This window comes from Alternaria rosae, assembly GCF_020736505.1.
Source record: "Alternaria rosae strain MPI-PUGE-AT-0040 chromosome Unknown BKA58scaffold_4, whole genome shotgun sequence".
Taxonomy (NCBI): domain Eukaryota; kingdom Fungi; phylum Ascomycota; class Dothideomycetes; order Pleosporales; family Pleosporaceae; genus Alternaria; species Alternaria rosae.
Window position 1 is genome coordinate 707,054 of NW_025763573.1, and position 27,899 is coordinate 734,952.

A 27,899-nucleotide genomic window follows, 5' to 3' on the forward strand; every position below is an offset into this window, starting at 1 on the left:
GGCCGCCGGTCGTGACGTCGGTCGGCGTAAATTCCATGTGACGCCGATCTGGCCACCTGCCCGCGGGCTCCTCCGCGGCCAGCAGCTCGAGGCCATGCTGCCCCTCTCCTCCCACCACACCCGTCACATGGCACATGCCCCATATCCGAGCCATGCTGTCTACTTCCAAAGGTTACATTCCTTTCCTGCACGTGCATTTCCGAGCAGTACAAGACATGTCACGTTGGATAAGCCTACTTCCCACCTTTGAATGCAGTTTCTGACGCGTAGAATACGAAAACGAGACAGTTGCTGAAAGCAGAGAATCCATATACAATTAATTATAACAGGCAAAAATAACCCTTTCCCTCGCCGGTGGAAATCTACGCAGTAATGAAGCCCTCGAAGCCCTTGTCCAGTGCACTTCGCGTCATTTCGCTGTACAATGGGAACCCGCCTGCGAAGTTCAACTGCTCTCGAATCTTGCCAGGCACGTTATCACCCATGTACCATGACTTGGTCTGCGGGAAGAGTGTCTTGTCCGAGAGCTCGGTGATCTTCTCCCGCCACTCCTTCTCTGCCTCGTGTGTGGCGTCACAGTAGTTGATGCCTTGCTCTCGAAGCTTGACCATGGCATCGACGATCCAGTCTCCTTGAACCTCCACGCACGTGGGTCCGTTGGAAAACGCCGTCGGTCCCTGAGCGCCGTAGAGGAAGAAGCAGTTGCTACATTTCTGTCAGTATCTGCAGTACGCTGGAATCTCCTGGGAACTTACGGGAAACCGCTCAAGCTCATACCCAGGTACGAGTAGGTACCGTTCTTCCACTTTTCTGACAGCTCAACACCATCGACATCCTTCAGTCCCATGTTCTTCATACCACCTGTCACTGAATCGAAGCCGGTTGCAAGGGCGATGACGTCGAACTCGTGCAAAGTACCGTCAGCCAGCACAATACCCTTTTCAGTAACCTCCTTGATCGGATTCTTGTTCACGTCGATGACCTTGTTGTCAGGCTTATCGAGCATCTCGTAATAGTTCTGCTCCAGACTCGGTCGCTTGGTACCGAAGGCATGCGGTGGCTCCAGAGGTGCAAGGATCTCACGCTTTTCAGGATCCGTTATCCGGGCTCGCGTCTTCTTTGCCCAGAAGTTGTAGGCCTCGCGGTTGGCTTTGTTGTCGAACAACAGATCTTTGTAGTTTGCCTGCAATTACAGTAAGTGCCTTTTCACACAAAAGCTTCATGCGTATCGCTCACCAGCCAGAACTCGAAACCGCCGTTCTCCCACATCTTCTCGTAGAATGCCTCGCGCTCCTCGGGCGAATCGTCGAATGTGTTCTTCTCAATGTAGTCGTACTGGAAGCCAGCGAACGTTGTTAATCTTTTCTTGAAGATTTCCTGGTACTCGCCCTGCTTCCGTCTGTCCTGCTCCTCCTTCGTGAGAGCTTTCTGCTGCATTGGGAGGCAAAGGTTGGGCGTTCGGACAAATTGGGTTATGCTGGCGGCCGTCTTCGATGTCTCTTGGGCAATTTGAACACCTGTCGATCCAGTTCCAATGACGGCAACACGTTTGCCCTTGACATCTACTCCGGATGCTGGCCAGAATGAGCTGTGATGGATCTCGCCCTCGAACCTGTCCATGCCTGGCCAGTCGGGGAAATGACGCTTTGCCGCGAAGCCCAAAGCCAAAAGGAAATATTTGCATCGCGCTGTACGGCCATCTTCGGTCTTTACGACCCATTTCGACGAGGGTTTATCGAACTGAGCCTCGACAACTCTGGTGTTGAATGCGCAATCTTTCTTGATATCCAGCTTTCGCTCGACGTGGTCAAAATACCGCTGGAGCTCTTCCGTGCCGGGGTATCTGCAGGACCAATTCCAGTCCTATCCGCTAATGTCAGCCTTCGTATAGCGATACGACAAGATTGCCACACACCTTCCAGATCTCAGGCATACTGTATTCGTAGATGGGGACCTGTGAGTCGACCCGAGCTCCGGGATAGCAGTTCCAGTGCCAGATACCACCAATGTTGGAACCAGCCTCCATAATCTTGCACTTGAAGCCCTGCTGGCGAAGTTTGTGCATGAGGTAGACGCCGCCGAAACCGGCGCCTACAATCACAACATCGGTCTCGAGCTCTTTTGCATAATTCTCGTTATTCGGATCCGCCGCTTCGTTCGTCGCACCGATGTCTGTCCGGAAGTGAACCATTGTGGGAAGATTTATTCTTGAATTAAGAGGAGGTTGGGAGAATGAAAAGCTACTGTCGATCCTTTGGATAGACACATCGTGGGCGACTCACTCTCTATATACACGTCAACGCACGACATACCCCTCCTGCGCGGATCCTGCATGATTGCCACGCTATCCGCAATCCTGCTACCAGGTCGCGCCCGATAACCAGGGCGAATTGCGTTTCGCCTTTGGGCTTTGCCACACTCCAGTAGCATTTCGGGATCACGCCGATCTTCTCTAGTATCCCATCCGACCGGACGCTCTAAGGGAATCAACAGAGATGTCGCGTGTTAGAGCCTGATACTGGATGTGTCTGGATGCGGAAAGACTCCGCGGCTACGCCACGCACAGGCGATCGAGACGGTTGCTCTCCGAATGTCTAGTTTGCGGGGTAGATACAGCTACCCCGGTACCCCGCATAACACCGTTCTATCAAGGCGAACATGATGCCGAGCAAAATACCGGCTTACCGATTCTGGTATTTCGAACAAATTGATTGTCGGCTGCATCAACACTCCTTTCTGTCAGGACTATACAACAGCTTGCTGTTCATATAGTTGCTTCTGAGACTACTATCGAATTCAAGTCTTACCCAAGTTGAACAATTTAACATGCGAACAAAGACAGAGTCAATGACTCGTGTTCGGAATCGTAAGCAAATAAGCTTCAAGCGTGATCACTACGCACTAGTTTGCATCACATGGGACCGACTGAGCCCGACGATCGCATCGTCACCTAGCCGTTTCAGTGGTGCATCGGAATCTTGCTGTCTCAGTATGTGCAACTGCATGGCATCCAAATGTTACCGCCCGGCCCGAAGGATCCTACCTGCGGAACCGCATCTTACAATGATCGAATTTGGACACTTGCGCACCTTTCTGAAGCCACCCGGGCTGCTTATAGGACTGGATGAAGGGAAACTCGCCTGATATCCTTCTGGACAAACATTTGGTACCTTCCAACACATGCGGGATTTTGTAGAATTGGTAGCAGTTGCGAAGCATGGGCGCAGCTTTGCGATGCATCTGCTGAGCAACGAAGAAGAGAAGACTACCAAACACCAAGAATTTTCCCAGTTCCGTCGTGGCATCCTGAATGAAATGCGAAGACATGGTCCCGGTTGGGTCGGTCCAGAGCTGGAATGGAGTCGGATTTCCACTTTGTCAACGGCTTACCTTAGTAACCTGGTCACGATTGACTTAACACGACTGTCATGATGGAGTACCAAGCGGCAAGTGGATGCCAGGGTTAGATTTTCTCCATTCTTCTAATCCTTGAGAAGAGACTCCCATCCTGTTGCACTACCGCAAAACATAGAAAATCATGCAAGCGACTTTTACTCGAGACTATGCCGACTTTCTCGTTGAGTCTCACAAGAATCCAATCACTAAAGGCGCTTTTCATTAAACCTTGCTATCGCTTCCGGCATCCAACTCGTGAGGATCGTGATCTGCCAGTTCTGCAGGAATCTGCCCTTTCTCACTGACCTCTGCAGAGGTAGAGGTCCGAAGTCAGTATATGTCTCACATGCACTTCGTACGGCCAGAACTTACCATGGCATGTGCCACCCCTTGATGCATCCAAGGAAGAACCGTCGGCTTCATACAGCACGGGTTTACTATGCTTGTTCCTATAGCGGCGGAACAAGAAGAAGGCCGCGAAGGCTGAAGCTAGCACTACTATCGGAACGGTGATACCTGTGGCTATCGCGACTTTCCGAGAGGTGTTCTTAGGAGCCGGCGCTGACTCAGGTAATGTAGTCGGTTCAGGTGAAGATTTTGGTGTTGTTGAGGTAGGTGTTGAGAATGCTGATTGCAGCGTCGATGCTGGAGAAGCAGAAGATGGTGATGGCAATGACGTTGTTGCTGGTACTGACGTTGTAGCGGCTATTCCTATGTCAGCTCAACGCCTTCTGGGCCTATAACAACGAATTACTCACCGACGATCTCAGCCAACTTAGACCCACCAATATCACAGTAGCTGCTGAAGACCTCCAGCGCCGTCGTATTTTGCGAAGGGTCATCTGGACATTTGGTCATGACATGGGCTCCAATCATGCTAGAGAACTTGGCAGAGCTCTCGTAGCAGACTATGTGACGGGAAAGCAGACGTCAGCGCATGTCTCAGACGCAAGCTTCGTTCCATAGTGGCAACTTACAGCAAGTAAATGACTGGTATGAGCCGCCATCCCCACACCCCCATTCCATGTTACGCACGATAGTCGACAACTCAAGTTCGGCACATGTTGCGAGAAGTTTGTATTCTTCGATCTGATCAATGAAGATACTCGTCGGACCACTAGCGCGTACTACGCTAGTGAAGGCTAGGAGAAGAGCAAGAGCAAGAGCGGGAAAGCCTTGCCTGCCAAACATCTTGGTGTATGCTAGCGTATCTTACTGGGTAGACAAATCGATATAAGCCTTCTTTTGTCACACCGGAGAGGCTAAGGGGAGAGTTGTGGAGAAAGCTGTATTGGCAGCGGACCGGCGTATTTTGTACGCGGGGCGTTTTCGCACATGTCGCAAATTACCCCGGCCTTTCTTCGCTGAAAATGGATGTTTGGATGTGGTAGCAAGGGCATATGTATGCACGTACTCGGACACGACACGGCTGAACGGTTATTGGACCCCGACATACGCGAAAATAGACATTGACCTCAACACACAGGCAAGGCTGAAGATATGAGCTGCAGGAACAATGCCGAACGAGAAATGATAGACGTCTGATAGCGACGGGTGAGAACATGGCGTTCTCTTCGGAGTCCTACATTTGCTGAATCCGGCGGGTGCGTCGCCATTTATCTCTAGAGTTTCGATCGGGCCAATGGGGGCGGCCTTTGGGGCGGCCTTTGGGGCGGCCCAGCTGCATGCACAGCGTCCGTGGAGGTACTCCCGCAGCTATCACAGACAGCCACAATAATCGAGGCTAGCCTACCCGTACAGTTTCGATGGAATAGAATTAGCTGATAATTTAGGGTGATGTCACGGCAAGTGTGGCTCGCAAGGCTGGCCCCATGTGTCTTCAAACTATGAACACAGGCGCATTCGACTATATCCGACCCCTCGCAAGGTTGACCTGAATGGCCACCATGGCATATATAGTCTTCGGGATGCAAGGACGATATTACTCACCAATTTTTGCCCCCTTCTGTTAATAGCTCGTATACATCTATCCACCACCAACCTTCACGATGCGCAGCCTTGTGGGCGTCGCTTCCTTGCTGGGGCTATCGACAATGCTAGTCCACGGGTTGGTACCAACGCGCAGGCAAACTTCAACTTCATTCGCAGGCAGTAATGAGTACTTTCTCCATGCGCTTTCTGCATCCGAGCAGAAGGAGTATGTCGAAACTCTTGCTGGATGGGGCGCTAAGGTCCTGAGGCTGTGGGGTGAGTAGCATCTGAACACGTTCGGAATAATTTTGCATCCTCTTAGCAGTGGACTTGAGGGAAGATCTGCAGTGCTGACAATCATTGTCCAGCGACGAACGTTGCCACAGGGTGCTTGAAGGGCAGCACCATCGAGAATTCTGTGCCACCTTTCGAGTCGACGGTCGGTCTGTACGATACCACCGTTCTAGCCAAGCTCGACGACACTCTCAAACTGCTGCACGACAACGGAATGAAGGCAATCATATCTCCCCACAACGCCAATACACTGGGCGGCAGCGCAGGGTGCGATGCATACTGCCAAAAGTATGGCGACGCACCTACCTTCTATTCTTCATCCGACGCCAAAGCCGACTACGACAACAGACTCAACGAGATGCTAAACTATCAGTCACCAAACTTTGGCAAAGCCTGGAAAGATATGGAAGAGGTCATTATGGCTTTCGACCTCCAGAACGAGCCGCTGATCGGGCAAATCGACCAGTTGAACGCCAATGACCCAGACGACTGGCTATGTGGCCGCGCTGGAGCATTACAAAGTGCTCTTGGGTCCTCTAACATCAAGGTTGCCACAGGCGGCGTCGGCGGCTCTCACTACTGCTGTGACCACGAGTTCAATACGCTGGAGAAGGCCATGCAGTGCGATGCCATCGATATCATCAGTATGCACGGATACATGAGCAAGGCGTCCGACTGGGCCTACTACATCACCGGCGATAGGGAAGTCTTGAGCGGAGCGAGAGCTGCAGGCAAAAACATCATGATGGAAGAGTGGGGCGTCTCGGTCGACTACCAGGATTCATTCGACACGCAGGTCCAAGTGTTCAATGATGCTGGAGTTCCTTGGGTAAGCATGCCGGTTATGAATCTTTCATGAAACACATGCTAACGTACGTTGAAGTTGTACTGGCAGATTGTTCCTGGCTTGGATGGCTCTGAAGCTGGAGCGCCGTCTAGTTGTGGTTATGATAGCTTCGAGATTGGCTTGGGTAGCTCAAAGGGCGATGTCGCTGGAGGAATTGCTGCAGCGAACTCGGCTTCGGCAGCGCAATCTTGGGCGGGCTATTTTTGATGAAGCCAATTTGGCTCGCGAGTGTTTTCATAGTTGCTCTTCCTTTCGTTGATGTATTTCTCCAATTTTGAAAGTGTAGGGTTTGGCAAGCGCGTGCCATTCCCTCGTGCCACTCCTTAGATAGACTGTGACATTCAGAAGTCATGAAGTAAGCGACTCATTCCACTGGCATAGGTCGTGTATCCAGAAACAACGTCATCAAACTAAATGCGTTTCTCTCTCGGAGTTGTTGCTGTCATGGCGCTGGGTGGTGGAAATCCAGCAGCTGCGACCGCCTGCGACCAATAAACTGAGATTGGAAAATACATGTGGGAAGGCATGCGATAAGACCCGTAAGGCCTGAATGCAATGATCAGAAGGATGCGCGTTGTACTTGCCAAAACTGCACGCACAGGCGGCGCGTCGACAGGACGTCACAAGACCCACTTCTTTACTGGCGCGTCTCCTGCGCGTGGGCACATTCGAAGGTTGCGAAACCTCGGAGCGCGAGATGCATTTTCTAGGTTGCTATAGTGCGCTATCGGTCTCGTGTACCTCTGACACAACAGATTACTCCGAACATCACGACTTTGACTCGACGATCTTTGATCTCTGCTTCTCAACAGAGCAGGAATCGGGACGGACGAGGCTCGGTACAAGTACTATCCAAAGGTCTTCCCATATCTGTTGATGTTATATGGTGTCCTATTGCATCATGCAACGCACAGGGCGTTCACCGTCTAGACGCCTTTGTGTAACGATTGGCGAGCGAAGGCAAACTCAAATTGATATGCTTGGGCAGCAACGAGTAATGCCAAAACGATCAGTTATCTTCCACCTGTCTCACGAATATCGACCACACCAAGAACATTGCGAAGGCATATCGAACTACAAAAGGCATGGGCTGGCGCGACGAGTGGCCCGATGGATTGAATGGAGAAGAGTACGACGGCAAATAGATTCTGACACTGGTGCGGGATGATGCTAGTCTGTTCAAAGATGTCTGGAATGTCCAGTTGCTCATCAATGAGATTGAAGAGAAGCTGCAAGTTAAAATAACAGATATCCCGACTATCGATAAAGGCTCCGACAATGATGTACATGTATATTCGTGGCTATTCTAGAGCCAGTTGATTCAGCCCTGCGATTCGACACGATAGGCTTGGTGAAGACAAGAACTCCGCTCGATGCAAATTTAACTTAGCTCGCCTGCCAACTATACCTTACCGACTTGTGCTTAGAGATTTCACCTCAAGATTCGAGATGGACCAGACTTGGTAGTTCATCTAGCTCATGACGACGTTGACTTCCCGGACTTTAATGTACGTGCTAGGCTGTCGATGGGACAATGTCAAGAAGCGTAAGTGGCAAGATTCAAAGCTAGGCATGGAATCAACGCTCCGGGGCAAGATGCTGCGCCCTACACGGCCGAAGAAACTACGTTCCTGAAGAAAAACTATGGCTCCGAATACCACTTCCTAATACAGCACGGGCTCAAGATCCACAATGAGGAAGATCGCGAAGAGGGGCGGGCCATCTTACGCGCCATCATGCGTGAGGATGAGATGTCCGAGCTGGAAGGGTCCGAGGATGAGGAGGATGATTTTGACGAGTCACAGTTCGAAAGCCATCAGGCAGACTATAACTTTACGGAACGCCAACTTGATTGGATCGAAAAGCACTATCGCAACTCGGAGCAGTTCATGATATGTTTTGGACTCAAATTCTACGATGATAAGGATCTCGAGGAGGCCAAGGCCATTATGGAAGCCATGATTGACGGGGATGATTAGAGATACCTTGAAGTGTTGCTCAGATCTCAGAAGAGATGCATATGGGAGCTCCGTTATACATCAAAACATCTTTAGCTGCTCATCCAGTACGCACAGATCACGTACACGTGCCCAACAAGGGGGATGTAGAGCTCACGATGGCATGAAGAAACCACGGTTCTCAAGAAAACCTATGGTTTCGACTTCCTTATTCTAACCATTGGTATCTTGGTAGCTTGGTGGCTAATGGGTAGTGTTCGCGCTTGAGAGCTTGTCGTGGTGGGTGTCAGGCTGGTGGGGCGGACGAGCGCAAAAAAAGAACACTCCATGACCATGGTTCTAAAAAAGAACAAAAATACAACAGCGGGGATTCGCTAGTGGTCACCCAACTAACTACTAATCCGCTGGTACACTGCTTGTATATGGCTGAGCGGACGGGAAGCCTTGTTATCTCCTGATTGTTTGCCATAGATGCCCTTAACTCCACCGTTTCCAATAAACAGAAGTCTGTGCTCACTGCATCAAACAGGAAGGAGTGACAGAACACATAATCGAGACATCAAGGGGCTTCAGTCTGTGCGTTTTGGGCAGGTGTAGCCTATCGACTAATTTTGATAGCCGCCGTGGCGCAACGAACTCACGTATTCAAGTTCGTTGTTAACAAAAGCGGCAAGTGGCCAATATTAGCACTACTGCTTCTCCACAACGGTTCCAGGAACCCTCAAACCAGCTGTTCCTTTCTGCATAGGTTCATTGCAGCCACGCAACAACCGCTCAATCACGTCTGTGAGTTTTGGCAAAGCTTTTGGGCAGGCACCGGTGTAGCACAAAATTTTGAAACCCTCCCGACTATTCTGTGAGCAAAACAGCAGCGCCAGTCAGCTCCCAAATCTTGAGACTACAACGGCCCCAACGTGGGACGTCTTGCCCGCATCCAGCCAAGTCAAGGGAAGGCGGCGCAGATCAGCTGATAACGCCTGCTCTGTCATTTGCTGTGCCGCACGGCCAATATGGTTGCCTAATGTCGCTACAGCCTACAATGCGGCACGACCCTCCTCGCGGTGCACCGGGCATCACTAACACATGGACCCTTTCTGTTCGTGCCAATGTATCTCATATCTCACCATTAAACGTTCCGATCCCTCTTCAAGGCTTTGAATGATCTAGCAGGTCAATACAGGTCTTACTCATGACAACCATCCTGTCCAACAACCGAGCGGATGCCGCGGAGCAATGTCGATCTTCAAAGCGCAGAAAAACCTCATACGAAAACGGACAAACCGGGATTTGCGACCAGTGCCAGCAAATAGACTTTTCTATGGTTGTGGAACTGTCTTGGGAGGCTCTGCAGGCAGCAGGTCAAGAAGGTTGCTTAATTGCAGAGCTAGGCACAAGATTAGACTTCATTGCCACGTCATGCGATGTCTGTCGGGCACTCCGTTCGATGCTACTCGATCCTTCTACCACACTTCAATCCCTCGAACTTCGTGCATACTCGACGTTTGGTCGTGCAAGGAAGGAAACCTTCAGACTACTGCCCCCTCGGTTGAAAGCTAGCGACCTCCCTCATCTTGCTGTTGTTGCCTCAACTTGCAAAGCTCATACATTGGATACAAAAACCAGATATGCTTTTTGCCTACCATCTTCGAGCCCGCATGACCGGATATTCGCTCCTCAAGTGCCACCATCGAATATCAACTACACCGAGATAAAGTCTTGGCTTGAATTTTGCAAGAAAACCCACAAGTCATTGTGCAACAAGGATGCGCAAAATGCACGGCCTTCAAGACTCATCGATTGTGGAAGCTCCTTGCCATCCCTGGTACAAGCCGCCCAATCCATGGTTTACCTGGCGCTAAGTTACACTTGGGGCTGTCCAGGCTCTGAAAACAGTACCACTTTAGCCATTACACCACAAACTACATTGTTATCGCAAATCTCAACTCCTGCAAAGACAATCCGGGATGCTATCCATGTGACTCGGGAGCTTGGCTTCCGGTATTTGTGGGTTGACAGTATTTGCATCGATCAGGCGAGTGATGAGGATAAAAGGTTACAAATCAACATAATGGATGAGATTTACGGTGGAGCTGAGCTCACTCTTGTTGCTGCTGCAGGCACAAGTAAGGAGTTTGGTCTGCCAGGTGTTTCTACAACACCACGAACGAAGCCGATGCCAACAGTTACTGTGGGCAACGTCCAGGTTGTTTGCACCGAGCGTAATCCTCAGCCCTTGATACGATCGTCGAAGTGGGCACAACGCGCCTGGACATTTCAGGAAGCCCTTATTTCACGGCGTCTACTTTATTTTACTGAGCATGAGACGTACTTTGAGTGCCATTCAATGCAAATTCGCGAATCGATGCGGGCTCAGTGGAAACATCTCCACTGTAAACAAGGGAAGCTCTACGACCATCTCAACTCGGGCCTTTTCCTTGGTCGGTTGGCTTGTAATGACTCATATATTCGAGCGCCTCGCCAGAGCTTGTTCAGATTCTATGAGCTTGTCCAACAGTATACACGACGAGAAATGACGAATGAGACAGACTCACTAAGTGCATTTCAAGGTATCATGCAGCATCTACAGAAGGGAAGTCGGCCGGTCTATCAAATCACTGGGGTTCCGTACCTATTTGATCCCGAATCCGCCGAGGAAACCCACAATTCATTCCTCATAAGCCTACTCTGGGTGCACGAAACCCTACCCCCCCGAGGGAAAAAAAGATTGCAGCTACCTCATCCCACTCGAAGGCACTTCTTACCTTCTTGGTCGTGGGCGGGATGGAAGGGATATGTCAACTTCGTCACTCGAACAGACAACAACACAAAATACGGCAAATTCGAAGTTCTAGCTAGAATTACCCATATCGAGGTGGAAGGAGCAAACGAGCTCGAATCTTGCAAAATTCTCAATGGGTCAAAAGAGGTGTCAGCAAAGTTGCCTCATGCTCTTCTGATCAAAACTCGCCTTCTTCGACCTGATACATATTCCCTCTCTTTCAGCGCCACGAGGCCGCTGTGTCGCATGACTAGCAAATTGAAACCACCCGGGCGTCATCCTGAATGGGACCAATCCCGTTCAGTACCCCCAAGCCGGCAGGGCAGAAAACCACAGCCTCCACGATACTATCCTGGGTTCAAGGGGGAGCTTTACATGTGTGATGGGCCTAAGTTTAGCACGCAGCTGCCGGAGTATTTTGCTTCAAATGGTTTAGAAGCTGCTCTGCTGGCGACACATCCAGGGTTTTCTCGTAAAGGCAGGAAAGATACTGCTATGATATATTTCATGATCCTTAAACCAGAACAGGACGCGTTTGCCCGTCTGGGACTTTTACAAGTAAAAACTACCCTCGAAGATTTGAGTCAGGATATAATGTTGGAAGAGCGGTTGATCAAAGTTGTGTAAGCCTGTCTCATGTATGCGTACTCGCATCCCACTAAGATAGTTTTGTATGTTGAAATCCGAATATAAGATCATGTGTATCTCATTGAATGTGTTCCAATTCGTTGCAAACTTTCCTCGAAAACTGAGTAGCTTTATCGTCAATAAGTGTCACGGTGGAAATGAGAAGACCGCCGACCATAGAGTTACTCAACGTGCATCGATGTTATGGGATCGTTAGAGTTGAATCGTAAGGCTCTGACTTCGCATGTAATTGTTCGTTATGAGGGCTCTATGAAAAGAAAGCCATACATGAGCTCTTTCCTGGAAAGGGAGAGAGAGGGATAGAGCGAAAGAGGGAAGTCGTAAGGGACAGCGTGAGCATATGAAGGGGCAACCGTGAGAAAATGACCTAAGACGCACCTGCATCGTTGGGGCTAAAAGCAGCGCCCTAAGCTAGTGTTCTGTTTGGGGGAGTGATAGTCATTGAAATGCTATTGCGGGAAATTGTTTGGCAAAGACCGATAACCGTTTCGAAACACCAGCACCATTAACATGGCTGAGCGGACGAGTGAACTAATTCTCAGTGTCCTATGGTCGTATGTGGAAGGATAGAACTCCATATGGTTTATAATGTGATAGCCATGCCGTGTAACCGATGCAGGGTCTGCGGCCCATAAGGTATTTACATGGCAGCGATGGATACCTTTGATCCGACAACAGAATATAAGAATTAATATAGTAAATGATAGTGTAGGGATCGGAGTCCACATTGATACCACCCAAGCGACTCTCCCCAGCAATTGCCTTCCATTGACAATCTGCTACCAAAATGTCAGTTTATCCGCCACCCAATCCGTTACTGCAAAGAAAACATTGTGACGGTGAAAGAAACTCCGGTTCCTCTTGCCAAGGATGTCTAACAAACGTGTTAGCCAATGTCTTCACTTCACCTTCTCTCTGAAACTTACACATCGGAATCGTCAACGCACAAATGGCGACCTGCACGCTCCCGACAGCGATAAAAAGGCCCTTGATCCCCCCACCTCCACCTGCTCCACTCCGCCGTCCAGCATCAACGATCCAGTCGAAGCCTTTGAACGTCAGGCCGAAGGAGAACACATTCTTGAAAACGAGGAGGCACGTAAAAGCTTCGATGGACATGCCGCCTGTATACGTCAGTATCTCAAAGCATGAAATGTACTCGGAAACTTACGATGCGCATCCACAATGTATAGAGCACTGGCGACAGCACCACACACCATACCCATAACTACGAGCGCGAAGAAGAAATCAGGCCAGAACCACCCGTACGTCGCTGCGTCTGCGCTGGTCCAGCCGAAGCCGTAAATACCAGCGCAACCTAGTATCATTTGTGGGATCACGAGTACCATGCGGAACTCGGGTTCATATACGCCATTGTTGAGGCGCGTGAGCAGGTTGGCGGACCAGTCGCTGATCAGACCGGTGAGGGCAAAGCCTAGGAGTGCACCGATGAAGCCGCCTGTATACCTTCACGGCGTTAGCATACATGGGTGCAACGTAGGAACGGGATGAACGAAAAAACTGGAAGAGGGGTTGTAGGGAACTTACATGTATCCTGTCTCCACCTCCCCGAACCAAAGCGGTGGGCCGAGCATAATCGCTGCAAGCACAACACCGATAAGGACCGTGAAGCCGATTAGAGTGCCTTGGATTAGACAAGCCCATAGTATACCCGGATGTAAGAACAGTGAGAACGGACGCAGAAGGAGGTGCAGATACCTCTCATCTGTTTTTCGCCCATTAAACGGCTTCATGCTTTCGAGCAAAGTAGCTTTGCGTGGCGGATCGCCCACCGACTGCTGGTCCGGAGAGTTTCCTGTTCCCTTTTCATCCGTATTTCCAGCTGCTTCGTGTTCAGCAGATGTACTGCTCGATCCTCTATTCCCCAGGATTTTCATTTCTTCTCCATCCTTAACCAGCAAGTTTCCCATGGTGTCAATGTCAAATTTTTCTTCTCTCCTGAACGCTGTTTCCGGGCAGTAGAGTATGACCAACGGTAACATGATTCCTGCGAATATGGCGACAAAATAGAATGTCCACTGGTACCCGATTCGATCTGCAATCACTCCTACCAAGACTGGCGTAAGGAACGCGCCTCCGAAGACGCAGAAGTTTGACAGCGCCATGCGAACTCCGCGCTCGTGGACGTGATACATATCGCCAACACTAGCTATAGGTCGAGATGCAAAGTTAGTGCACGCTTGAAGTAGGATTCGTAGATATCCAGGCTTTCAACTCACCATTAACAAGCGCCTCGAATGGAGCTAGCCCCACGCCTTGAAACACCCTCGCCCATAGAAATCCAGCATAATGATTTCCGATCGCGCCACCCCAGACACAGCTCACCACGACCACCACATTGCCTAGGAGATACACATGTCGTTTTCCCCAGATACGCGCTGAAGGTACGAAAAGAAACCCCGCGACCCCGACACCCAAGAGGTGGTACCCCGTTAATAGAGCCATGTCGGTTAAGTTGCGACCGAAGTAAATGGCGAGGGAGACAGTGTTGGCGGCGAGGATCGGAGAGAGGGTGCTTGCGATGACTGATAGGACGGACAAAAGAAAGAGAATGGTGTCGCGGCGACGAAGCGACCAGTTCTGTGAGAGTATTAGTCAACTATGTGCACTTGCCTCGACTTTCTCCGAGAATGGAACGTTCAAAAGACGTACAAGCGGATCATTCGGATCGTCACTCGGCTGCGGAACAAGCAGTATTGTCCCAGTTTTGTCGTACTTCAAGCCTGGCCTCCCTATGATACTTCCTGCATTTCTTTCTATCTCCCTCCGCTGCTCGCCTTCCAATACCTGCGCGGTCCCAGGGACCTGTTCGAGAGCATGGTCAGAGAGAATGCCGAGACCCATTGTCGCACGAGCTTATGAGTGCTTGTTGCGGTAGAGCGTCGCAGCAACTACGTGGAATGCATGCGAAAAACAGTATGGGGAGAAAATGGAGGAGGCTGACAGTGAGGACTGATGATGAAGGCTGACCGTGGTGGATGCCGGGGATGTTGAAGGGTCGAAGATCTGGGGTGTGGAGATCGTCCAATGGGCCGCGGAAGCTGAACAGGCTTCGGTGGAAAGCAGCTAATGGCAAATAGTAGCGGCCGAGCGCGTCCCGACTAGGGGCCGACGAGGCTTCAAACTTCGAATGTTCAAGAATAAGCCGCACGGGCACGGGGTTGGGCACATCAGCTGGATTTTCCCGCAGCACGTCGTGCAGTCGCAAGCAAAAGATAGACTTAGTCCATGTGTACGTCTGGGATATTGTATTCATCACCAGCGCGTGCGAAAGTAAGAGGGTTGAAGTTTTGCGCTATTCTTCACACCAACTTAGCCGGGCAACCTTGAAACCTTGGAAGCTCTCTCGACTTGTATCATCGATGTATGTAGCTTTATAGCATCTCCCTTGGGAGACGAATATCAACTAACTATGACCGAACAGAATGCATTTAGAATTACTTATTTCACTTCAGCACTAGTGCTACAGATTTGCCAACGGTTGTAACTACGCTCATGGGCACTACATCGGACGATAGAAAATATATTATGTTATTACACAAAGAAGTTCCAAAACTGTAGGAATGAACTATAAACAAGTCAGGCCATGTCTTCGGTGTGAAGAATGAATCTTCGCAGGAAGATGTTCTGGAGATGCGAGCCGGGAAGTATTCTGGTCCACGGCACGTCGGGTGCATGGCTAGGGTTGCTTATGAACATCGAGCGCTGAGCAAGTGTCCAATGGCGTACAGGAATAACAGTGTTCTCCTACAAAGCAGCGAGCAGTCCAACCATGGCGAGTCCAAGGCCGACTCCTGCGCCTGCAGTCTGGATGGGCGCTGCTCCAGTGTTGCCAGCCGCTGATGCTGAAGTGGGGGAGGCGCTTCCTGAAGGGGTCATGGAGGCGGTGCCAGACACTTGTGTGACAGAAGAGTTGCCTGCAGAAGGGGTCGCGCTGCCAGAAGGGGTCGCGCTGCCAGACGCTGTTGCGCTGCCAGATGGGCACGAGGGTTGGGTGTTAACCTCGATGTTCTGAAGCTTGCATATCTCGACTCCGAACTTAGTAGTCGCTGTGATACTTGTTAGCTGGCATAGGATGCGAAATGGCAAGCGACATACCAGCGATATCCGACTCTGAGCATGTAGCGAACACACAGCACGACACAGCGTCGATGGTCTTGCTGGCGCAGATGCATGCAATGTCAGCAACACTGCAGCTGCCTAGGTTGCTACCGAAGCACGTTTGCTGTGACTTCTTTAGCTATCGTTCGCCGGTAGTCGTTGTCAGTTACTCACAGCACATTGCGGGATCTGATCAAGAAGACCTTGGGCCAGAGCTGTAGAGCTCAATGCGGCGGCTGCGGCGATGATGGAGAAGCGCATATTGGCAAAGTTTTGTTTCTTGAAGCGACTGTGAACTGCGAATAACGATAGAAATTTGTTTAAGACTACTGACACGAGATGGAATCCGCGAGGGGAAGCTTGGTTTTGAAAGGCATCCGCGGACCTGTGGCAGCGCCCTGAGGGAGACCTAGACCTATGATGGCTGCCAATTTACAGCTGAATCATGCTTAGTTCCTACCTGATTGGCTGTCCGTTCCACCATTCGACTTCCCGATTGGCAGACTTGTCGACAGTCAAGCCGATCTACAAGCGTGTCCCTCTGTCGGGTATGCACGTCCTCAACGTAGGCCCGTGCTAGACCCAGATCGGATGTAAGCCGGGGATCGGCTCAATTGCTAGCAAGTCTGCTGATTGGCACTGGCGTACTAGCCCGAACCAAGACCAGGCCCTAGTCTGAATCAAAGGCGCACTCTATTGTCGCGAACTCGAAAGCGACCGCCGTGTTCTGTTGATACCCGAGCACGGCCCGATTGAGCCCAAGTCGAACCAGCACGTTGCCAAGTGTGAGACGATGCAGTAGGGCGGAATTGGGGGAGTTGATGATTCAAGGAGCGCAGGATGCAACAAAGTTTACTCAGCCTCGTAAAACAATGTGAATGCAGATGACTGTATGACTTTGGATGTAGTGCCTAGGCACTGTACCACGTTACCCCACTGCATCTAATGCGAACTTCAAACGCCGAAAACCTAAACACTGTAAGCCCATAAGTTAACACTTTGTGAGCAAAGTTTGGAAATGAGAGACTGACAGAGCGTTCGCCGCAGAAGCTTTGATCACCGACAGCCTCTCCCACAATAACTGCCTCCAATCCTTCGAACACGAGAACCTTACCAAATAGATAATAACAAGTGCAACGCAGTTCGTTCGAAAGACTGCCAAAAATCTCAACAGTAAGATTATAGACTCTTGATGCTATCAAAACCGGCCTCGGCGAAGCTTAGTGGCCGAAGGGTTCGGAGGAATAGAAGACGGCAATGCTTAAGATTGCGACAGGCGCAAGTGGCTTAGGGCGAGCAATTGTTGCTTGGTGACCTCGCCGGATTATATCCTTTATGCCGACGCTGACAGTTCCTCGATTCTGGAATGGTTTGTGTTGGTAACCCGCGCGAATTTTGATGGCACGCTTCAGATTGACCGACCAGTTTGGGAGGGTCGTGACTGTAACACATTCTTCCAAGCGTCCGTTACAAGATTGAATGAACCATCTGAGGAAACCTTTGATTCAGAAAGTCGTCGGTGCCTATGTGAATCGATGTTCAGCCATTGGCTTCTCCACAACATCTTCCGAAATCTAAACAGGGTCGCTTCTGCAAAGAAGCAGGTGCCGTCGTCCGTCGTTACTGTGTGCTGTAATTCGTTGAGGCGGAGCGGCGTGGAGCAAGCGGTAGGGAGTAAGCGATCATGAGCAAGAGGGTGCGCACCAGCAGGATATGGTAGTCAACAACATGTCGGGGGTCGGCATGTTGTAAAGTTCGCAGACCAGACTATCCTGAGGTCGCTTTATTCTGGTGTTTATGCCACGAAGAGAGAGCAAATTGGTCAAGTTCGACTCGAGCTCCTAGGGAAGGGGTACCGAAAACAGGAAGGCGCACGACTGCGTTTTCGAAACTGTGATTCTGGATCGATGTAGTGCCATTCAAAGATCAGAGACTCAGGCGCCTAGGTGTAGAGTAGTTTATACCTTTTTAAATGGAACAAGTGTGCTCCACTACAATTTCGAGCTTGCATTGGAGATCCGGGGCTGCTAGTTCAAGGCGGGTTAAACCCCGGAGCTATCCTCCGACCCACCCATCCACCAACTGTATCCTCTCATCGCTTGCCGAGACCCTTCCAGACTGCTTCTTCATCCAACGCGCTCAGTCTGATACCTTGCAACTCACAGCCAACAACCTCCGCGTTTCAAGCGATAACCACGCGAAGAAATACTTTCAAACAAGGCACTACTGTCTCCATACATGACGCATCTCAGCCCGACACAGAGCTATGATCAAGATCTGACACACTGATTACCTCTCATTCATATCTGCAGTCGGAAGGGGCCTTACCACTGCTGGGTCTACAACACCAGCAATCCGAACCTTCCAAGAGCTTCTGTCAACTTGACTGAGATTGGAGATATCGTTCGACTCTTGCAGCAGCAATTCGGCGATACAGATGTCCTTAGAGAAGACTCTAGTCGTAATCGCGCTTTGGTCCTTCTGCCGAACCTGCAACACCACGTCGTCTTCCTTGTCTTTTCCGGTCGGAACAACCCTACCAAGATCTGATCGGCGTCCAGAGGAGACATGTTTCAGCTCCGCTGTGCGCTGACCATCCGGACTTTCCACCGTCCAGAAGTTCTTCATTGCAGACCCGTGATGGCGTGGGTCGAACACCGGCACACCCGAAGTGTCTTTCACCTGTCGACGCCATGACTAAGACTTCATTGGCCCAGATCCTCCTCCAATGAAGAGCTCTTGGCCTTTCTCATCCACAAGGGTGACGTTTGAGAACAATCGATCGTGACATCTGACGTAGATTCTGGTCCTTTCATTCGTGATGGGGGCATCGGAGATCTCAAAAGGAAGTGAGCAGAACTCCAGAATTGCCGCCATGTCGACTGCCAGCTGAATAATCGATCTCAAGAGGTTTCAGAGGTAAATTGGTTGCAAGCATGTGCAGTTGCAGAAGCTGAACAACGTAACGAGACAGATGGGTATACTTGATCAACCGCTCGGCGAGGAATGAGGAGAATGCAGGTCGTAACACGAACGGGCCAGGAAAATTAACTGTGCAGCTCAGCAGTTCTTGGCTAAGACAATGTGACTCGCTATAAGCGATTTGCGTTGTCAGCCCTTACACAAGAAACCCCTTCCAGACATCGTGATCGGGTTTAACCGCTGGCTGGACCCAACACTTGGTCTCGGCATAAGCCGCCAGGGCAGAATCATCCACATTCACCCCAAGTTGACCTCTCCACGGACTACTTGAACTCGTGGCATGCGTATAGTATCAAGGATATCGCAAAGGTAATGTCTCGGTGATTGTCAATTCCATGTTGCTGCAAGCCATGCCACGCTGACAGGCTGCCAACTGCATTTACTCAGACGATTTCCTATTTGTGCTTCAGCGCAGATCTTTCCTGAAGACGGAGGATACCTGTGCATCGGTGTCTCTCCCAGATCAGGATTCTGCATCCGATCCTTGTTCTAGTTTTCTTAATTATGGTGATGGTATTCTCTAACTATGCCATGTCCATACCACTGTGGGCACCGAAAACGGCGATGAGTTAGCGTTTTTACCTCAGACTATCGCCTGATTCTTCGTGCTCATCATTTCTTGGAATGAGCAAGTACAATAACTCTGGATATTTCGTACATCATGTTCTTGCCACCGCTTCATTCTGGTATGCGACTCCAGTTCCATTCTATACGCACAGTCCCCACCAAGGGATCGTCAACACGTTTTCTCATCGATCACTTGCATTGGACGATGGAGATGCCGGAATCTTCTCGACGAACGGCCAGGCAATCCGAATGCGGACAATTAAGCTGCCACTTGCTGCGCCTCTTACTCATCTTGTCTGCGTTGATCACACCATTGGTGATGTGGAAAGGGCTTTCGGTTCTTCCCGCCTCTTCAGTGCCAATGGTATGTGTCATCTCAGAGTCGATGGCACCCGCTTTCCATAGAGGGGATATGCTCTTCCTCTCCAATCGGAGCAACCACATTCAAGCTGGCGAAATACCAGTTGTATGGTTTGCTGGCAGAGCTTTGCCAATGGTTCATCGGGCGATCAAAGTCTTTGACATTGGTGGAGATGATAATAATCCCTCGCCAAGGTAAGGCTATTCTCACAGCTTCGGTGTAGCGACGCCACATCTAACTTAACATACCATCATGGACGGACCTTCGTAACGAGAGACGAAATCATGGGCTTGGTCGTGGGATACATACCGTCCCTTGGATGGGTTTCCATTGCACTCCAGAAGCCCTTCGAGGCAAAACATCTCATACTGTTGCTCGTAGTTGCTACCATATCTGCCCGCTAGCTTAACAATAGCTTACTTCTGGCTTCACTTCTCGGTATTCTGTATCTCCGCAAGCCCGGATGTCAGTGTACTAGTTCGGTCATAGCCATGATCTTTTGCACAATTCTGTGTGTCTTGTATACGCATGTAAATGCCATGGGTAAATCAGATGGCCTGTTTAGTGATGGGTTGGAGCGCATCAGGCACCTCCAACGTAAAATAATACACGGTCATAGATCTTGTAGGGGTTTACTCTTGTACGTAGTGACGCAAGGAATTTGCCAAACCGTACTCATGTAAGACAAATCGGTTACCTTGACGACAGTCAGTTATACCGTTCTGATAAGATAACATGCTTCGCGGCAACATCGATTGGACACAGGAGATGTTTGTCAATCGAGCATCGAGATGCCGCCTGAGGGTACCTAGGTATCGACGTAAACCAATTATGGAATTACAAGCAAAGTGTAGTGAAATGCACATAAAATGAAAGCGTTGTAACTACCGCGTAGCTTGTCTAGACTTATATCGGTAAATGGATGCAGCTTCGTTTCATCACCTCCACTGCCAATATCACCATTCAACCCTTGGTTTACAACTACGATGCGATTCTCTTACGCCAAATCTGTCAATGATGGTAAGACATAATCACATCACGCAAGTTGATGCCCGTCTGGATAATACCTCACCGGAAAGGCATCTCGGGGATGTTTTACTTCATTCCTGCACGACCCTAGGCTTGGGCATCCCACGATTACCTCTTCAAATCATGGATACGAGTGAATGGTCTCACTAAGCTCATTTTTTCCATCTTTGATAGGTAACAATCATTAAATCACCTCATCGACGGAGCATTTTGACCAAAACAGTCCCCAATTGTTGCACTAATCGAAGCACCTGTCTTACATGCAAGTAAGCTTCTCGATCGAAACCTGACGGATAGTTTGAAGGACAGGTCTGGCAAATATCACATCCAGGAAGCCAGATCAGGTATAAAGTCTGCCTCGTCTACCGTATAACTCAATCTCCAGCACGCACATCTACTCATCATCCAAGGCAATAATAAGTCCAGCGAAGAACTCTTCAACCCAATATTATCGATATGCTTTCCAACGCCAAAAGCCTCATTGCTCCCCTTGCCCTTTTGGCATTGGCCCAGCACTGTCCTGCACCCTTCCTCGCCGCCTCACTATCTATCACATCCTCCACACACCTCATATAGATACCCGGGCTGACTAGTCTCTGGATTCAGGGCATGATGCTCAATATACCCCACATCATTTGTCTACTTTACATACGAAAATGGCCCGCTCCTCACCTACCTGCTACTTCCCGACCCCTCAGTCGTATCGCTCGATTGAGACACCAGTGGAAAGCAACGTGGCGCTTGTGGGGTAACCCGCAACTCATCGGTGTTGCTCCGAAACCGAAAACTACCAGCGGCACAGACAGACCTAGTTAGCCAATTTTAGTCTTCCTGTTCTTACGACTAGTAAAACTGCCGATATACTACTACATCAATTTCGAAATCCTACCCGCTTTCGTCAGCGCAGTCTTCGACGAGATATATCCCGAAGACTTCGCTCCAGAGAACCGAAGCTACTTCGACACTGGCATAAAATCTCTACACGAGACTTAATTATCCGGGCATACGTATCCATCCTCTGGATCTGGCAAAGCGTGGTGTACCTAGATGGAAGTAACGCCATACTAGCCTGTTTCTTGGTCAGCATCGGCCTGGACCGCCCTTGTGATTGGCCTCCTCTCTTTGGTAGTCCTGTTTCTATTATCTCTTTGAGAACGTTCTGGTCACGGTTCTGGCACAAGATTGCTCTTCAGCCGTATACGTGTATCGGAAGAGCTCTTGCTCGCCAGCTTAACTTCCGTTCCGACTCCTACGAGTGTAAAGTGTTCGTAGCTTTTTTCGAATTTGGGCTTTCTGGGGTATCTCATGGAGTTGTGAGTTGGCAGATAGGTCGTGATGGGTGGACGGACATTTCGTGGTTCATGGTCAACTTCTCTGCCTGTTTGGGAGAGACGATTTTCTTGCAACACTTCCTGCCCGCATTTGGTTATCAGAGAGAATTACAGTCAGTCAAAGAGATTAGGTTGAGTGCATTGGTGGGAAAAACATGGGTTTTCGCGTTCTTCTTCTGGAGTGTTCCTAAGTGGCAATATCCGGCCATGTACAAGGGCGCGCTCCAGGCAAGGCAGATGGCAGTATGGAGCTTGATATTCTCGAAGATGACTGTGAGCGCCGACCGGAGCTGAGCGGGAATCAGAATCCATTTATGAGTATGCAGCGAGATATGGAAAATTGCTAGCGATACGGTTAAAACTGCTGTAGAAGCCACGTACTGCACAGAGACTCCACACGCCACCCACTCTGACAAACATACCCACTAACACCAGTCCATGCAGCGAATGCGAAATGCTCAAACAGCCTCCCAGTCTAACAGTGAATGTCTCGTTTCGTCTCTACTCTTTCTCCACATCCATCGCCGGCGGGGGCAAGCCGGCGGGGCTAATCTCCTTGTTCAGCGACAAGCGCTCCGAACTCACAACCTCTCCTGGACTGATGATGTTGCCATGTGCATCTGCAATGGGGATATGCGAGGCGTCTTCGTCTCTCTCGTCAGATCTGCCGCGCTCTTCGCTCTCCGTCATGTTGTGCTCCTTTCCCTTCACGCTGCTGCTACGCTCAAACGCTTCGGGCACTTTCTCGCTGAGGTCGATGGCAACGAAGGATTTGGGAAGTTTGACACTAGACGACGTTAGTAGGAGTTTCCAGCGCAAGCCGAGAGAGGTGGATTGTGCTTACGTGTGGAATTTTGCCCGAAGAGTCTCGAGAACTTCTTTCCAGTCTTGGTGGAGAGTAAGGCTGCGACGTGGTGCAAAACCGATCATATGACGTGAGTCAAGTTGTCTACCTATGTTAGCGACTGTTTGATTGCATTGCGCCGGTTTGTAACTTACACATCGAGCGGAGCAAAGGCGTGGCATCCTGGCGATAGCGTGATGCGAATGCTGTAGTTGAAGGTATGCGGCTTGTCGTCGATACTAGCATTCTCCGATTCGTACAGCTCGAAGTTGATCTGTGACAGATAGTCGAGCTCTGGGATAGCATTGCGTTCGATCTTGGTCTTGATACCGCCCTCCAGGATGCAGTTGAGCAGTGTGTAGATATGCGACTCCTTGGTGAAGTAGAAGAAACTTTTCGGCATGTCAGATGCCTGGAGCTCTTCTAGATCTCCAACAATCTCCTTAAGAAGTGGTAGCGATGTGAGCAAGCCGATCTCTAGCTTCTCCTCACTCTCGATACCGTATTCCTGGGGCCCGATGTAGTCGAACAAAACCTTGCACAAATGATACATTTCGCGCAGCTTGACCAGTCTCGCATCGGTCTGCGCTTTGGAGGCTGCAGTTCCCAGGCCCGAGTACAGCTTGAAATAAGACTCGTGTACATAGGACGGAGGCGCTGGGGCTTTGACGGTAATCTCAGACTTGCGCCTGAAACCCATACGGTGGGAGAGGCTACCGCGGTCATGGGTCTTCTCCGCGCTCTGCTCCTTTGCCTCGGCCTTCAGCTGGGCATCTGACGGCGTCGGACCAACCGGTATAGACTTGGCCGAGCTGTTATCGGGTGTGGTCTGCTTCGATCCGTCTGCAACCGAGTCCTCGTCCACGAAGCTGGCATCGGGAGTGAACACCCATTCAAGGAAGGCGCGGTTGTGGAGAGCGTCGAACTTCATGGTGTCGTATAGCTCGGATATCTTGCTTGGGTCGACTTTGTCTGCGTCTCCAAATTCCTTGAACAGCTTCTCCCATCGCTCCTTGAACAACTCAGGCCCTTCATTACAGCACCAGCGTGTTTGGATATGATTAACGTTAGTGTACTGAGACTGCCCTGGCGTTTGTCCTTCCGAAGGTGGAGAGTTTAATGCAGCTAGTGAAGAGATGGCCTCGGACTCAATTTTCTTGAAGTTGTGGTTCATGACACGCTGGTGGAACTTGATCAAATCCACAACTTGCCGAACGACAATGTATGGCTCTGGTACGTCCTTTGGCCACGCGAACTGAGGCGGGGCTTTGTCGCCTGCACGTAGCAAGGTCTTGAGCTTCTTCTTGACTTTGTCCATGACGTCCTTTGCCGCGTTCGAGTCATCTAGGAGGTCCTTGCGTACTGAAATGTGTTCAGACTGGTACTGCTCCTTCTCCAAGAACGACGCTCCAAATATCTGTGCGCTGGTGGTCACTCGTCGCTCTGAACTACTGAAGATGTGGACATCATCTAACACATCCCTGTTCATCAACAAAAGGTCGTTGCGGAAGTTCGCGCCCATGTCCTGCGTTTGATGCCGAGCGGAGTGCGTCGGTTCGCCTCCCCACTTGATAATCAGTTGGAGCTTATCAAGAACCATGTTGTTATCTTGCGCAGTGATGCGAGACAATGTGACACCAGACATGGAATCACTTCGGTTCTTGAGTAGCTCTGGTTCGTCCTCGCCGGCAGCAGCAGTCTTTTCAGTGCCCTCAGCAGTTGCTGACTCTGGCTTTGGGGCTTCCGGTACCTCTTCGGGTAGAGTTTCTCCTGGTAGCAACTCTTCCTTCCGCCTTTTGCGGAACATGGGCTTGATTTGGACTTTGGTTCCAGGCCAGGCGCCCTTCTTGTTGAGATACAGTTGCAGCTCGCGCAGCTTCTTAGTATCCTCGAGGCCTTCATCTAGAGCTACCTTGACTGCATCGCTCACGCTCTGCAACGCTATCTCTCCGATCAGCAATACTTCGGCTTGGTGGCCCTTGAGCAAGTCGACGAATGGTTTAGAATGGAACGTGTACTTGAACTTCTGTTTCGGGGTCCTGTCCGCATGGCGAATGACTGACACGACACCTTTGAGCTTCCATTGCGCCGCAGTTGCCGGAGGAGGCACCTCCAGGTGATCTTCCGACATTGATCTTACCTGTTCAAGATGGAGGTCGTCGTCGTCATCATCATCATCGAAGGCAGGCGGAAGCGTAATCTCTGGCTCTGATACGGGGCCTTCTGGGGTTGAGGTAGAGGTGATCGTTGCGGGACTTAGTACTGAGGCGGGGTTGGGCTTTTCGAAACTGGGCGAGGATGCGATGGGCGTAGAGCTGAGTGATGTATCAGGCGACGACGGCATCGTGTTGGATTGCCGCATATGTTGAAGATTGTGAGCATGGTTTCCCATTCTTGACATGCTCGGACTCTTGAACAGCTTTCCAAGCGTCTTGCGATGGCCCGAAGCGCCCTTTACAGGAATGCTAGCACTATCTGCACCAGCTTGCGCATCGGCAGCCGCATGTTGAGCGGCGTCCTTGCGTTGTTTTCGCGCAATTTCTTTCAAAAACATTTCTTTCAAGATGTTGGCCGCCTTGTCGTAATAATCACCGTTATCTTTCACGAAGCTCCACCCGTTGACGTCGATAACATAGCTCTGGTCTCCAGTGCGCAGTAGATCGAATCCACACACTCGTTGTCCAAACCCTTCTGAGATCTTGGCTGCTATCGCAGCCTCGGACTCGCTCAGTTTTGTGACATAGCGGACTTCCTTGCCGCTAGGATTGCGCTTAACAAGACCGTCAACGACAGGTGATTTTCTTGTTTCGGCATGGCAGAAGGTTGGTCCGACCGTATATGCTTTGACATCCTCGGAGTTTTCTACCTGGAGAAATTGCTCGTAGATGTAACTGCCTGTCGGTTCAAGGATGCCCCTGGGTACGTCGAGAGTTTCGTCCTTTTCTGAGCTCTTGTTGTTGATCTTCCTGAAGAGTCTCCGGCCACCGCCTCCATCTTTCTTGTGGAAGTAAATGTGTATGTTATGGTCTTCACCGCTCACTGGCTTCTCAACGAATGGTTTGGTAAGGGTAACGCCGTCGACGCGGATCGTGTTGTTGTCGTCGATGAGTTCAACGGATTTCGGAGCTGGAGAGCCTCCACCAGTGCCATCTTCAGGTCCTTCCAGCTTCAGGCCGGTTCTTTCGTACAGGGCCTTGGCGAATTCGGCCGAAGGTAACTTTGGTCCACCGTCGCGACTGACATCAATACGTTTCGGCGTAGGAACGTTGAGCTTATCCAGTATACCAAGACACAGACGGCGATCCCACAGCACCTGCTGCATGGGCAGGTCATTTACGCAGAAGGGCTTTCGCAATTTGGTGTAGGCAATTGCCTTGTCCAGTGGGAAGCCATCGGAGAAGAAGGAAATGAGGAAATCGCAGACAGGCCAATTCTCGACGGCCTCGTCTAAAATGATCTTGTCGCCAAAGATCTTGACTTCAAACTCGTCCACCAGCTTGCCGAAGATGTTGCGCGCAGGCTTGCTGCGTGCCTTTGACTCGAGCGCACATACGCCGATTATGCCCTTGGTCGGCTTCTTCTCTCTCATTTCCCGGCTTGCCGGACTGCTACTGGTCGCTGTGCTTCCGCTGATGCGTCTCTGGGCTGTCCGACTTCGTGAGCGGCGGGGCTGCGTCGACAGAGGGGGCTGTCCAGCGTGGGGAGAGGCGGGGTGGGCCGGAGCGGTGTTGGGGCTCGCCGTCTGGCTGTTGGCGGGCTGGTCTTGGGGGAAGAGCAATTGCGTGGGCGAGGTTTTGGTGCCGAGACTTCCATTCTGGCTCGAGGTAGTGACGGAGAGCGACGAGGTGGCCGTCGTGGTGCCGTGAGGGTTGTCCATCCTGGCTGGGTAGGGTCAGTGGGTCAACTTGGAATGTCTGGAGTGTGCATGTGGAAAAGCTCATGGCGCGGCCGTGGTGGCCCATGACGTACGTACCGTCTGGTTCTGAGCCCGCCACGGAACTTTTTCCACTCCAACTGTAGCCGCGGTTGGAGATGGCAGAAACGAATGAGGATATGGATAGTCGCTTCGACTCTGTTGCTGCAGAGCCCACGTCAGATCGCGGCTGTCGGAAAGAATCCGGCAGCAGCAGAGGATTAACTGGGGCGCTTGCAAGACTTCCCCGGGTGCTCTCTAGCGTGGGCGTGGCATCCGAGTCGTCGAGAGCGGAGCCAGACCAGGCATGTCCAAAATACTCAAAGATGCTGCTATCAGATGCCTTGGACGGGCGGCGCGCGGGCAAGCTCTGTCGAATCGCCGCTGCACCGAGCGAGGGGACGGACACGCTGGGACGCTCTACATTGCGCCCGCCCGTTTCCGGCTCGCTCGATCTTGCCTTTTGGCCGCCTGCTGATGCACCGCTCGCACTGGAGAGTTGTCGCCATGATCGTGTGCTCTCGGAACTCGCTGTGCGGGAAAGTGGCTGCTCCATGCTACCCGTGGACGCCTTGCCCGTGCGCCGTGGGGGAAATGGACAGTGGACGTTTGGCGACAGTATCCTCACAGCGTCTTCATTCTTCGGAGCGCAGTAGAGGATGAATCTCTAGACGTCAGGAAATGCGAAACACTTTCACGACACGGTACGTCACTCAGCGCAACTTGGCAGCATGGTCAAATGCCACGATCTTAATGGACAGACTTGCATATGCTGTGCCGTTTCGAGCTCTAGATGTCCACCTTCGGGCTGCAGCGAGGCTACACGCGCGCCACGTGTTGCACATCACATCGGAACGGCGCCCGCCCAGGTTGACTTGTACCTAGGCTTCGGGGAT

General features: G+C 50.9%; 10 protein-coding genes across 10 annotated transcripts; 4 read left to right on the plus strand and 6 right to left on the minus strand.

Moving 5' to 3' along the window:
- Nucleotides 1-312: 312 nt before the first annotated feature.
- BKA58DRAFT_144435 (cyclopentanone 1,2-monooxygenase) lies at nt 313-2,508 on the minus strand. Its single transcript, XM_046164658.1, has 4 exons — nt 1,916-2,508; nt 1,237-1,863; nt 756-1,183; nt 313-705 (listed from the first exon to the last, which is right to left on the minus strand). The coding sequence occupies exons 1-4, from the start codon at nt 2,189-2,191 to the stop codon at nt 363-365; spliced, it is 1,674 nt and encodes a 557-aa protein (XP_046025959.1). The 5' UTR covers nt 2,192-2,508; the 3' UTR covers nt 313-362.
- An 873-nt stretch (nt 2,509-3,381) lies between these two features.
- Nucleotides 3,382-4,969, minus strand: BKA58DRAFT_144457 (uncharacterized protein). Its single transcript, XM_046164660.1, has 4 exons — nt 4,374-4,969; nt 4,155-4,304; nt 3,769-4,101; nt 3,382-3,704 (listed from the first exon to the last, which is right to left on the minus strand). The coding sequence occupies exons 1-4, from the start codon at nt 4,585-4,587 to the stop codon at nt 3,619-3,621; spliced, it is 783 nt and encodes a 260-aa protein (XP_046025960.1). The 5' UTR covers nt 4,588-4,969; the 3' UTR covers nt 3,382-3,618.
- Nucleotide 4,970: 1 nt separating this feature from the next.
- Nucleotides 4,971-6,900, plus strand: BKA58DRAFT_144444 (beta-1,3-mannanase). Its single transcript, XM_046164659.1, has 3 exons — nt 4,971-5,604; nt 5,697-6,451; nt 6,506-6,900. The coding sequence occupies exons 1-3, from the start codon at nt 5,406-5,408 to the stop codon at nt 6,674-6,676; spliced, it is 1,125 nt and encodes a 374-aa protein (XP_046025961.1). The 5' UTR covers nt 4,971-5,405; the 3' UTR covers nt 6,677-6,900.
- A 1,103-nt stretch (nt 6,901-8,003) lies between these two features.
- On the plus strand, nt 8,004-8,701 carry BKA58DRAFT_455942 (uncharacterized protein; the record flags this gene model as incomplete). The annotated part of the gene is made up of 2 exons (XM_046174574.1): nt 8,004-8,015; nt 8,107-8,701. The coding sequence occupies 2 exons, from the start codon at nt 8,004-8,006 to the stop codon at nt 8,446-8,448; spliced, it is 354 nt and encodes a 117-aa protein (XP_046025962.1). The 3' UTR covers nt 8,449-8,701.
- Nucleotides 8,702-9,501: 800 nt separating this feature from the next.
- Nucleotides 9,502-12,253, plus strand: BKA58DRAFT_381896 (heterokaryon incompatibility protein-domain-containing protein). The gene is made up of 2 exons (XM_046170052.1): nt 9,502-11,954; nt 12,233-12,253. Exon 1 carries the CDS (start codon nt 9,617-9,619, stop codon nt 11,831-11,833), a length of 2,217 nt encoding a protein of 738 aa, XP_046025963.1. The 5' UTR covers nt 9,502-9,616; the 3' UTR covers nt 11,834-11,954; nt 12,233-12,253.
- Nucleotides 12,254-12,367: 114 nt separating this feature from the next.
- Nucleotides 12,368-14,900, minus strand: BKA58DRAFT_381897 (major facilitator superfamily domain-containing protein). Its single transcript, XM_046170053.1, has 6 exons — nt 14,528-14,900; nt 14,095-14,455; nt 13,403-14,024; nt 13,026-13,321; nt 12,781-12,978; nt 12,368-12,728 (listed from the first exon to the last, which is right to left on the minus strand). Exons 1-6 carry the CDS (start codon nt 14,717-14,719, stop codon nt 12,634-12,636), a joined length of 1,764 nt encoding a protein of 587 aa, XP_046025964.1. The 5' UTR covers nt 14,720-14,900; the 3' UTR covers nt 12,368-12,633.
- A 396-nt stretch (nt 14,901-15,296) lies between these two features.
- On the minus strand, nt 15,297-16,429 carry BKA58DRAFT_144546 (uncharacterized protein). The gene is made up of 3 exons (XM_046164662.1): nt 16,151-16,429; nt 15,974-16,100; nt 15,297-15,924 (listed from the first exon to the last, which is right to left on the minus strand). The coding sequence occupies exons 1-3, from the start codon at nt 16,235-16,237 to the stop codon at nt 15,623-15,625; spliced, it is 516 nt and encodes a 171-aa protein (XP_046025965.1). The 5' UTR covers nt 16,238-16,429; the 3' UTR covers nt 15,297-15,622.
- Nucleotides 16,430-18,199: 1,770 nt separating this feature from the next.
- Nucleotides 18,200-18,853, minus strand: BKA58DRAFT_410499 (uncharacterized protein; the record flags this gene model as incomplete). The annotated part of the gene is made up of 3 exons (XM_046172225.1): nt 18,200-18,253; nt 18,305-18,673; nt 18,734-18,853. 3 exons carry the CDS (start codon nt 18,851-18,853, stop codon nt 18,200-18,202), a joined length of 543 nt encoding a protein of 180 aa, XP_046025966.1.
- A 943-nt stretch (nt 18,854-19,796) lies between these two features.
- On the plus strand, nt 19,797-20,257 carry BKA58DRAFT_297521 (putative signal peptidase complex catalytic subunit SEC11; the record flags this gene model as incomplete). The annotated part of the gene is made up of 2 exons (XM_046166893.1): nt 19,797-20,080; nt 20,110-20,257. Coding segments are annotated over 2 exons (432 nt in total), but the record flags the coding sequence as incomplete, so codon positions are not given.
- Nucleotides 20,258-22,527: 2,270 nt separating this feature from the next.
- Nucleotides 22,528-27,716, minus strand: BKA58DRAFT_381904 (histidine phosphatase superfamily-domain-containing protein). The gene is made up of 4 exons (XM_046170055.1): nt 27,064-27,716; nt 23,246-26,972; nt 23,091-23,195; nt 22,528-23,033 (listed from the first exon to the last, which is right to left on the minus strand). Exons 1-4 carry the CDS (start codon nt 27,557-27,559, stop codon nt 22,748-22,750), a joined length of 4,614 nt encoding a protein of 1,537 aa, XP_046025968.1. The 5' UTR covers nt 27,560-27,716; the 3' UTR covers nt 22,528-22,747.
- Between the last annotated feature and the right edge of the window lie 183 nt (nt 27,717-27,899).